This window comes from Nanorana parkeri, unplaced genomic scaffold, assembly GCF_000935625.1.
Source record: "Nanorana parkeri isolate BGI_ZX_2015 unplaced genomic scaffold, ASM93562v1 scaffold247, whole genome shotgun sequence".
Taxonomy (NCBI): domain Eukaryota; kingdom Metazoa; phylum Chordata; class Amphibia; order Anura; family Dicroglossidae; genus Nanorana; species Nanorana parkeri.
Genome location: NW_017306515.1, coordinates 680,834 through 693,018, shown reverse-complemented (window position 1 = coordinate 693,018; position 12,185 = coordinate 680,834). Strand labels below are relative to the sequence as shown.

Sequence of the window (12,185 nt, the reverse complement as noted above, 5' to 3'; positions counted from 1 at the left end):
TAAGGAAAGGCTACAACTCTATGGGATTTTAATTTTTTTTTCTGTGTTCCTGTATCAGATTTACGCTCACTTTCCGTCTGGTGAAACCATTGTTATCAGTAGGGATGCACCGATACCGGTATTACGGTATCGAGTACAAGTACCGATATTTGTTTTCGGTACTCACTGATACCGAATAATGAGTACCAGAACTCCCATTAAGGAAGCCAGGTGTGTAATGACTCTCCACCTGGCTTCCTGATTAGCAGGGAAGATGTCCCCATGCTTCTCGTCACTAGGTGACAAAGAATGGAGGCGGCTTTCTGGCCAATCAGGAAGCCGGGCGCTGTGTAATGATGCGGTGCCCGGCTTCCTGATTATCCGGCTCCATGTTCCCTCGTCATGAGGTGACGAGGGAGCATGAAGCCGGCTTCCCGACCAATCAGAAAGCCGGGCAGCGTGTAATGACCATGCTCCCTCGTCACCTCATGATGAGGGAACATGGAGCCGGATAATCAGGATATTGTCACCTATCATTCAGTAATCTGTGCAGCGTGTAAGAATGCGCTGCCCGGCTTCCTGATACCAGAAGTATCGGAGCATTTGGGCAAGTATGAGAACTCGTCCAAATACTCGGCATCGGCACCGATACTAGTTTCGGTGCATCCCTAGTTATCAGGATAGGAAATGTGACAAAAACTCTAATGGAGCCTTAACAGAAGTAAAAACCCAACCAAAGTTCTGAACCTTCCCCACTTCTATCCAAAATCTGAAAGAAAAAAAAAAGCTTTTTTGCTTGTTATACACTTTAACAAATGTTTCTTGTAGCTTGCAAACCTTTCAACAGTTAAAGTCAAAAGAATTAAAAAAAAAAAAAAAAGGGGGTGCATTTCAACGAACTACCCTAAGCATCACGACTTTAGCTTCCGCTTTCATTGTGATGCTGTAACTGCATACAGCGCACCTAGTAATGCCATGACACCGAAGCTTCAAAACACACAGGGCATTGTTTGCTATAATGCTGGATTTGAAAATAGCAGAGGATGGGGAATGTCTCAGAACGTCACCAAACCCTTTAAAGATGAACTCTGGGCAAAAAAAATGTTAAGCTATTGCCAATGCTGATTAGATCATTGAGAATGGACACTGCTTCTTGAAGTTTAAAAGTTTTAGTTCCTTGCAGATTTAGCTGGTCTCCTGAGCACTGGGCCGTGATATCCTGTTTTAGTGTGGCTCCTTCCCTTGCAGGGTCCTGTGGAGCCCCCTTGTGTGTGCGCTAGTAAGCTGTGTGTCTCCACAACCACACAAGCACAGCAAGGCAAGACAATCCTCTGCGCCACTCTCCTCCCTTATCCAAGCTAGTACATGGATAGCGTCTGGAAACTTGCAGTGTATCTTGTGATCTTGTACTGGACAGGAAGTTCAGGGAAGCTGAGCCGAGAAACTTGGAGTCAGTTCAGAAACATGATGACAGTCATTGCTGGGGAAAATATGTAATCTAATACTTTGCTGGGTGATGTGTATTTATTTGATCTGCATTCATTATTGAAAAAAGGTTTGAGAGTTTTTTTTACTACTTTAAAGCCAGGGGTACACAAAGAAAAAATCCAGAAATGTCCAATCCAGGACGCAGCACGATTTGGTTTTGGAGCCAACTCGTTGACAACTAGAGGAAAAAAAACCCTCAAAAGTTGTGTGTCAGCTGTAATTTGTAAGAGGCATTAGCGACCTGGCCCCTGGGATTTGTCCAACCCTGATTAAAAGTGACACTAGACTCAGGAGTTAAATCTATACAACTACATTCAAGAATCTGAAATATTAACAAAAGTGTATCTTATGTATCACTCTGCTGTAGATCCTCAAATCATCTCTGAATTGGTGCAGACACTGTCCTTCCTTCTGGAGGGTGACTACTTTTGTTCCCCATGGTCCCTGTGTGTGTTGTGGTGGCTACTTTACTCCAAGCTTACTCCCCTGATGGACTTCAATCTCAAATTGTCAGCTAATTTGTACAGAGATTGTAGTCCATCACAAGAGTGAGCTTGGAGCAGTGACTACTTTACAACACACACAGGGACTATGGGGAACAAAAGTAGCCACCCTCCAGAGGGAAGGACAGTGTCAGCACCAATTCAGAGATGATTTGAGGATCTACAGCCGAGTGATACACATATAAGATACATTTTTGTTAAAAGGAAAACTATGGGGTCAGTGCTTTTCCCTCATAGTTCTCCTAAGGGTAACGGGAGGACACAAACTAGCGTCCACCAGTCACCCAAAGCTCAGTATACCGCGAGCTACAGCTTGCGGTATACTGAGACGCCGCAGCCGGGATGGATCTCGACAATACTGTCTGGATCCACCCAGATGAGTGAGTGACAGCTGGCTCTGCCCATCTATAGGCAGAACCAGTTGTACCCGCCCCCTCCCCCGGCCGTTCCGCCATTCAGCCCTGGAGGATCGGACAGGGGAGGGGGGTATACCTGCAGGGAGCCGTGAGTGACAGTCATGACTCTCTGCAGGCACAGGATCAAGAAGTGAGCGAGCGACGGTATGTGTTCGCTCACTTCCCGATCTATTGAACCGATGTGTGAGTTTCATAGTCACACGTCGGCTCGAACTATGAGGCTGAGTAATTTTCACTAGCCTCATAGTTCTCCTTTAATGGTTAAGGTACTTGAATACATTAAGATTTAACACCTGAGTTTTGTACCTAGCCAATACTAGACTTTAGAGGAACAAAAAAGAAAAAAAGTCCGGTTGAGTAATTTATACTTCACTAATTTTCATTTTCAACATTTGCCTGGAGTTTAGCTTTTAGGCAGCAGCAGTGTAGAATAAAATGTAATTTAGAGTTTGTCAAGGCCTATCGCTATCGGTTTTATAGCCAGTCTTTGCCGGATGCGGTGTTGTATTTTTACAACTTCCAGGTTGCCAAGTTCAATAAAGACATTTAGTCAATGAGTAACCTTCACAAAGTAATTGTATTAACAGCAAATGAACTGTCCTGACGTGTGGAGCCAAGATGGTCACAAGGAACTCGTGCTGCCCATAGTTATGCAATCATCTCACTCTGTATGGCACTTGATGGACTGGAGCAGCAACCACAGGACACCACCAGTGAGCGAATTCCAATATTCCAAGCCCTGCAATCATGTTCACATGCATTCCTTGCCCTCCAATGAAGAGAGCATATCTCGTCAACTCTCCATGGCTGGCCAAATCCAACTACCAAACTGAAAGATCAGTAATAACCGCATGCTACCATCAATGATCACCGCCTGATCTTGGGAATCCATTAGTGGCGATAGGATTTTCTTCACACGACTGCTGAAAAAAGTTCAGGGTTCTTTTTCAGTTTCGACAACTGCCATGTGCCAAAAAGCAGGTATGCATGTACAGGGGAAGGATGGGTAAGATGCCAGTCCGGCCTTTAATAAAATATTTGATGACCATTGAGCACACATGCTGTAGCAACAGATCTGTAGCCACTATGATCTCAGCTGAAGGGCAGTGTGTTGTCCAAATAAATGCCAGCTTAGTCAACAAATGTTGCACCCCTAGAAGAGGAATAAAGGGGAATCTACCATGGGGTCCACCTTTTCCACATGAAGTGTCAATTTACAAACATTAGATATGGGTCATTCGTCGTCCCCAACTCCAAACAATGAATATGGGTCATAGATCGGCCCCAACTATGGCCGATTTATCCCTCAATACCAATTTGTGCCCCTTGACGCCTCGGATCAGCCCCAAAACCTACCCCTTGACCTCTGGGATCAGCCCCAAATCCTGCTCCTTGACACCTCAGATCAACCCCAATTCATGCTACTTGAAGCCTCAAATTAGACCAAATTCCTGCCCCTTGACTTTCACAACTACTGCATCTGGAGGTAGAGGGTAGGGCTTCCTCATGCAACAACATCTGTTGATGGGCCCACGTTAGTACTAGGAGGAAGGTCTGGTACCCGAACTCCATTGATATCAAGTGGGCCTCTCTAAAATGCCAGAGGTGGGTGGGCAGCAGGCATGGCACATGTGCCTTAGGTTGCCTGTCCCCTGCAAAGAATTACTTTTTGCTTTTTTTAAATACACATTCTTAAAGTAGATCAAAGACTATTAAAGTCCCTACAGTTGTCAATTACACCCGAGATTGTGATCCGAACACCACATGACCCAAATTCAGTGTAATTATTACACATCGTCCTCTCAACTCCAGGCAGCGGACAAGACACTTCATACATGCTAATGAGAACATCAATTGGCCTCTACAGTATCGAGTGATCCCGCCCGTGTCATCTGGTCCTTGCACGGTCCTGACATAAGCAGTACAAGGCTCCAACCTCTGAATCTGAGCTCAGGGAACTGGTGTAGAATATGGAACTGTTCAGATTAGAGACAGCTGCTCCCTATAGGCCTCACACACACAGTGTCAGTACAAACAACTGTTATTACTTGTCCAGGAAACAGACTCAGCTGTCACTTTCCGGCACAAGTTCCACTCTGCGTGGAGTTTGTGGAACTAATGAGAGCTCTTAGTAGCCACCTACAAGGTCTATGTTGAACATAAACGTCAATATTCACATGGGTCAGCGTGTCCGTCACCTCAGTATTAAAGTCCATGTAAACCCAATCATTAAACTCTCAAGTTTTAGTATGGTAAAGCCCACTTCTGATTTAGGGATTTAATCTAAAAATGGGAATCCCCGGCAGTTAAAGTATTTATAATATTTTCCAGAGTTGCTGTGGCTGCAATACTCACCCGATCTGCGGTGATGTCCCCTGCAGACACACTGATCCACCAATAAAGGGCTGCTCCTCTTGTGGGCTGAATGACACAGCATCATTTAATCCCCTGTGTGCCCAGAGTGTCAAGGCTCTTAACCCTTGCAGTGGGGGTAGACCCACTGCACAGGTGAAGAAAAATTATGCCTGGAGCTCCTCTTTAAAAAAAAAAAAAATCCCTTTTGATCCCGACGATCATCCTCATTCAGGAATTGACTATTGTGGGTTGAGAGCATTCTGTCTCTTCCTCCTTATTGTTCTCCAGCGTTATTACCCGGTCACACATTCTCTACAAGCAACAATGCTGACACATTACACAGGCAAATTCTAATTTTGTCACTAACAGAAAAAAACTTGCCCTGAAAATCAGAGGCAGCCATCTCTGGAGCGCATGTAGACATGTGGTTGTAAAGAGGCCAGGAGGAGATCAGTAGCAAAAAACATTTTAAAAAATGGGAATGTAGAGATCCTCGTCACTTCCTTATCTTGGGATTCACTTGAAGGATTCCTATCACTCTTTATGCTGGCAATTATCCCCCTCCCCCCATGTTCACGAAGCTTAGGGTTCTACTTTCTACGTGGTCCCGTTACCAACTCTCATGGCTAGGCAGAATTGCTGCCATCAAAAATATTTTAATACCCAAACTTCTGTACCTCTTCCGGACCTTGACGATTGCGGTCCCCTCCGCTGCCCTTAGATCATTACAATTGCAGGTCAACAGTAGGGCTGCAGAGATACCGGTTTTTCTGTATCGAGTACAAGTACCGATATTTTTGTTTTGGTACTCGCCGATACCCAAGTCCCATTAAGGAAGCCAGGCAGCGTGTAATGACTCGCCACCTGATTAGCCAGGAAGCGTGTAAAGACTCGCAACCTGGCTTCCCGATTAGCAGGGAAGCCGTCTCTATCACCAAGTGAGGAGGAAGCATGTAGCCGGCTTTATGGCCAATCAAGAAGTCGAACGCCATGTAATGACTCGCTGCCCAGCTTCATGATTGGTCGAGAAGCTGGCCAGTACGGAAGACAGGCAACGAGTCATTACACAGCACCCGGCTTCCTGATTGGCCAGGAAGCCAGCTCCATCCTCGTCACCAGACTTCCCGGTCAATCTGGACGCCGGGCAACGTGTGACGACTCACCGCCTAGCTTCCTGACACCAGAAGCCCAGGTATCGGAGCATTTGGCAGGTACGAGTACTTGCCCAAATACTCGACATCGGCACCAATACTAGTAACAGTGCGTCCCTAGTCAACAGTTTTATTTGGGTCCTTAAAAATCCAAGAGTCCCCCAACGCACTGTATACTTGCCACTATCTTCTGGCGGGCTAGGTGCTTACAACCTTTATAAATACTTTTATGCAGCTCAAATTGGCCAATTTGCCAAGTACCACGCAACTTTTGAGATTCCCCGTTGGGTCGACTTGGAAGCAGCATCGATACACCCCATCAGAATAGTTCATCTTTGTGGCGCTCTCCTAAACACAGGCCCGTCTCTATGACCCCTGCTATGGCTCACGCTCTAAGGGCATGGGATCGTCATAAGTGGACTACCGGCTTACTTTCTCCTACCCTGCCCATGCTTTATTTTCTCTACAACCCATCTTTTCAGTCAGCGCAGGACTCCCCTGCGGCCTTCTCCATTTGGGTGAAACATGATCTTACCGGTTTTGGGAAATTGCAGTTGGATACAGGTTTTAAGTTCTTTCAACAACTCAAGGACCGCTGTGGACTACCCATTAGGCAGCTTTCCGCTATCTACAGATAAGGGGCTTTATGACTGAGATGGTAGGACCCTGTTTCCTGCACTTCTATGACTTCTTTCAAACACATTTGCAGGGATAGCCCCCTCCAGTCGTGGTCTTATATCTGGACTTTGTCCTGCCCACTCCCTCCCCTACCTCGCCCCCCTCATAAGTTTCCAAATAGGAGGAAGATCTAGGGATATGACTGGATAATGAAATGTGGACTCGATATGGTCTTCTAAATACTGCTCTAGGAGTGAGGGTGCGCTGGAGACTAATCACAAACTTTTATTAAGGTGGTACATGGTCCCTACAAAGATAGCTACCCATGTTCCCGGTTACTCCCCGCACGGTTTTAGAGGCTGCGGTGACTTAGGTTCCTATATGGATATCTGGTGGTCCTGGCCTGTAGTTTTGGGATCATATTTTTCGCATCCTCTCAGTTCTAGCGGCTAAACCGATACTTAAGGATCCTGCCCTTGTCCTTCTCAATAGACAACCTGATGCCCTCTTCCAAAAACTTTCCACACGTGCATACAGGGGCACAGCGTGAAATAGCTAGTTCCTGGAAGTCACCCTGAGTGTTCACAGTGTGAAAGGGAGAGTCACTTGGGTGACGGCCAATGAAAAGAGAACTACTAAGCTTGACTACACTATGGCCAATTTTGAGGCCCGTTGGTCTCCTTGACACTTTTTACCTCCTTGTTTTGATCTTCTCTCACTTTCTATATGAGCCTGTTGAACTGAGCGTTCTCGTAGACCCTTTTTTTCTTCGGCCTATGCCTTTTCTCTCTACTCTCTTGACTCTCCATTTCCCCCTCCACTTTCTTTCATGTCACAGAGTCTAAATTTGTATACGATATTCCATTTCCTTTTCCCTTGGATTTGCCACATGTGAGCACAGCCAAGAATGGCCATTACAGGACTGAGTCATATCACAGTGCAGGAAATGGATGTTGACCTGGTTGATGCTTGAACAAAGATGGTGTCGTCGTTCTGGCAAGGAATGCAGATGAAGTTAGGAGGAGTACTGTCTCGGGTAATAAAAATACCTCCAAGTGTCACACATTACTTACCATAAACAATATCAGAGGTTTGATTTGCTTGTATTATTTTTTGTGCGTTCTCTATTACATACAATGATAAGTTATTGAATCTGAAACAAGCGACTTCTCCCTGACACGTCAGCCATCGTACACCATGTGATTGTTATGGGGCCCAGTGTTATCAGGCCCCCATAAGACTAGTAGCAGATAGCAACAGCCTTTAGGCCTATTCAAACCATAGCAGTGTGCTACTGGCACGGTATCTGTGCATTGTGTACCTCATGGCACAGAGCAATGCACCGTACACCATCTGCACTGTTATGTTGCCGTACGGTGAAAAACTTTAGCCAACTAAATCTATAGAAATGGGGTTCTTGGGTTACCTTAACCACTTCCCGTCCAGCCGTTGTAAATAAACAGCCGGATGGGACACTCTTCCATGCGGGTGTTTGTAAACGTCCGCGCACGCATGAGCAGGAAACTGGAGGCTATGCAAACATCGGGCGATGGCCGTTTACATACAACCGTTTGGGCTGCTATGGAGCCAGCCGATTGCTTGTATGTTAAGTGCAAGTGTGCCACCGGCTATCCCGGGCTCCACTGCCCTTTGTGTGGGCCCAGGACCAGCGAGGTGGGTCTCTATGCGGAGATTGGAGGGAGGTCAGCACACTCCCAGCTACTGATCTCTGATCACTGGACCCGGAAGTGATGTGTATTGCATCACTTCCGGTACCACTCTGTAATTTCTCCAGCTTCTATAGCCAGAGAAGAAGCAGATCTCTGCTTCATCAGCTTAACTGGAGGCCACTAGGTGACATTAGGGGTCTAATAGACCCCTGATGTCTCCATAAAGAGGACATGTCACTGTATATTTGCTATCACAAAGGGAGATTGTTAGCCACCATAGCAATAAAGTGTAAAAATACAAATTTAAGTCACATAATGAAATAATAATTTAAAGTACACGCATATATGCGTCAGGTGCGCCCATGTGCGGAAATGACGATTGTGACGCATGTTACACATCACCGCGAACGTTGGACTACAAATAACAATTTTAGAGCCATCCATCACTGTTCACTCTAAACTGATGAGCGGTAAAATCTACGCATTTGTCCAATTTTGGGAATGGTCTTTTTTCTGCGATTTCGTGGGCACGCACAATTTTAAGGCTTGACATGGTTGGTGTCTATGTAGTCGACATGACCCCGCCTTTTATATTTTACCAAAAAAATTGGGGTAATAATAAATGTTTCATACCAAAGTAGCAAAAGTTTTCTAGATTTTTTTTCAAAATTTTCGGTACTTTATATAGTAAAAAAATATTAAAATCACCGGTAAGGTTTTTTTTTTAAGGGGCTTTATCACCTGGTCATTGAGTGGTTAATTAACTCATTTCTATACATTCGGTTGGCTGCCATGAGGGGAAGGCGGAGCAGTCGCCCATATAAACCGGTTGCACGTAGCGGCTGCCGCGCGGCCCCATTGATTTCAATGGGGTTATATCCGCACAGCAATCAACACTGGAGCAGTTCCCATGGCAACCAATCAGCGTCTCTCTTCAGTTTCCTCAGTTAAGCTTTGAAAATGAAAGGGAAGCTGATTGGTTGCTATGTGTTGATAACCCCCCCTCCCCCCACGTCTTCAGCGCACTGGTGTGAATGGGCCCCTCTGTGAATGAGATTTCAAACCTGTAAGAATGTCACATTTGGATACAAAGTTCTTCTGTGAAGATTTCATGGTGGAGTTCAAGAGAACCTGTCACCTCAATACTAAAGCCCGCCGCACCAGTGACCCCCTTCCCGGTACCCCGCCGCTCACCGACAACCCCCCTTTCTGCTGTACCCCGCCGCTCACCGGTCCGGAGTCCAGCGTTGCCTTCCTCCCATCCACAGTACCCCCCTCCTCCTATGCCGCCATCTTGAGTCCGCCTCCCTGACCTCTCGTTCTCAGACAGGTCTTTAGGCCTCATACACACACACACACAATTTAAGAGCCGTACGCTATTTTTATTTCTGAACACAGCTGTTTAATAGCCAAGGAGTCCACGGCAACATTTTATAACCGCGACCAAAAGGGAGCGTTCGAGGACGGAAAAAAACCCAAACCAATCTATTACACCAGGGGTAGGCAACCTGGGCACTCCAGCTGTTGAACTACAAATCCCATGATGCACTGTAAGACTGACAGGCACAGCTCCAAGAGCCAGAGGCATGATGGGATTTGTGGTTTCATCACAGCAGGAGGGCTGCGCGCTGTATTAAGAGGAAATTCATTAGTAATGACGTTCGGATTGTAGCGTCCTGGGATGCTAAGGTATGAGTGCTGGTAACTTTGGACACCCCACCTCCCCATACACTATACAATACGATTGTACAATCTCCTTTAGATCTACCAACAACTGTGGTGTAAGGGTTGGTCTGATTGTATAGATTAGGATCAGCCCTCATATTATACTTCTAAGAGTGAGCGTGCAGCTTGATTGTAACATGTATGATGACCCTAAAGGGCTTGCACAATCTGATTGTAGGGTGCATGGTCAGACATCATGCAATCAGATTGTACAACCTCTAAAACTATGTAATACGAGGACAGGCCTCAGCAATCCATTTCATAGGCATCATATCAGATAGGCCCTAGTACTACATGCTGGTGGGAGGAGATTGTACAATCAGATTGCACGAAGCATGGTTAGCCTAAAGGAGATCGTGCAATCAGATTGTTCAGTGAATGGCCATCGTAATAAACCGCATCATAGATAGAGTCAGCTAGAGGTTCCGGGCCTATGGATGAACAATCAGTCTCAGAGGCGCGCTGTGATTTGTGGTTCCTCAGTAGCAGACTGGTTTAGACCGCCCAGACATCGCTCCCTCCATGTTGTGTCACACACGGTGGATGAGGCCCCCCTCCTCCTCCCGCAGCAGCAGCCATTGCCCCCCATCCCCCCAGCTCTACTCACTCCTCCATATCCGGGGTATGCCATGGTGTGTCCGCGCTCAGCTCTCTCTCACCGATGTCTCCCCCCCTCGGTCCTCCGACGTGTGAACTCCAATCTCGGAAGTGTAACGGACCAAACACCGTCCGCAGCCTGTCTCCGCCCTTCGCTGATTGGTCAGCCAGCTCCCCCGGGTGTGGCCGCGCCTTTCTTTAGTCCGCGACCTCGCCCACTACCATGACGTCATCGCCCTGTTGATGTTTCCACTCGCAGAGAGCGGAGAAGAAGGATGTCTGCGCCCGCCGTGATTCAGTGGGCGGGGTCAGCAGCGTCATGTGACTTCCCGTACTCCCATAGGTCTCCCGCTGTGTGGGATGTGGGCCGTGTGTCTGCCTTTGTTGGCTGTGCTGCGGCGTGTAGGGGGGAGGAGGAATGTACGTATAGTGTGCATTCATAATGTACACGGAGGTGTCAGCCTGTGAGGGCGGTTTATGGGGTGATGAGGGAGAGGAATGCGTAGGGGGTAAAAAGTGGGTGTTGCTAAAGTGTTTTAGGGCGTGGCTTATAGCAACTCTGCGCTCACGATAGACATTAAAAATAGCCCCGCCTATTTGTGATCACATGACCCACGTACCAAGGCTAATCTCTTTGTGGCGCACAGGGGGCGGGTCCTTTCATAGATGTCCATCATTCCTATTGGCTGTCCAGCTGCAGAGTTCTCCCTGGATCTGCCGGCGCGGGAACTTCTGCACCGCATGATTATTGACCCCTGCATATCTCGGGTTTCATTTTTGCCAGACGATGTACAGAAAGAAAGGAACTAATTCTACCACTTGTGTACAAGGCCCCATTTACACCTCAGCATAGCGGGAAATCGCGTTCACAGCCCTCTGGCTATTAGACCGGTCCCTGCAGCCTCACTCCCCCTTAAGGCTGTGACATACTGCACGCGAAGCAGCGTGGAGCGGTGGCACGCTGCCTTTGTGAGCAGTGTGTGATGTAATTTTCTCCTCGGCAGCTCAGCTTGCGGGAGCTTGCGTAGCTGAGTGTGCCGAGATGAAAAATTTCATCTTCAGCCAATGGGCTCGCACGTATAAACCAGCGCGTCGGCATGCGACATCTGGCTGGTTGTTACAGACGAGCCGATTGGCTGAAGGTGCAGTCAATCATCTGACTGCACTCAGCTCACACACTGCACACAAAGCTTTGCTTCGCTCTGCACGGCTATGCGTGCAGTGTGTCACGGCCTTTAGACCGTCGGTCTAAGGTCCTGTGAGTCATCACGTTCAATACACAGTGGGGGGAATTTATCAATACTGCAGCAGACAGAATCTGGAGCAGTTGCCCAGGGCAACCAATCAGCTTCTCTCTTCAGTTTGCTCAGTTAAGATGTGAAAATGAAAGAGAGAAGCTGATTGGTTGCCAGGCACAGCTGCTCCAGATTTTGTCTGCTCCACTTTCGATAAATCCCCCTCAGTGTATAGCCAGGAACAGTCCGGTTTAGGAGGAAAGCGCTAGATGATGCTGTATGTCCCCCAGCCAGGAAATGAGCCTAGACAACTGCAAGACTGAAGGGAAGGCCGGAGTTCAGTTTTAAAGTGTATGTTAGGGATGCACCGATACTAGTATCGGTGCCGAGTATTTGGGCGAGTACTCGTCCAGCCCGATACTTGAGCTTCCGGTATCAGGAAGCCGCG

The 12,185-nt window shown here is 47.2% G+C and overlaps 1 protein-coding gene across 1 annotated transcript in view; it reads right to left on the bottom strand.

The window, feature by feature from the left end:
* GCA (grancalcin) overlaps window positions 1-10,754 on the bottom strand; it is a 33,632-nt gene extending 22,878 nt beyond the window's left edge. Inside the window, exon 1 of the mRNA XM_018556692.1 lies at window positions 10,513-10,754. Within this exon, the coding sequence (XP_018412194.1) occupies window positions 10,513-10,536 (24 nt within the window). The 5' untranslated portion in view covers window positions 10,537-10,754. The remainder of the gene's footprint in view (window positions 1-10,512) is intronic.
* Between the last annotated feature and the right edge of the window lie 1,431 nt (window positions 10,755-12,185).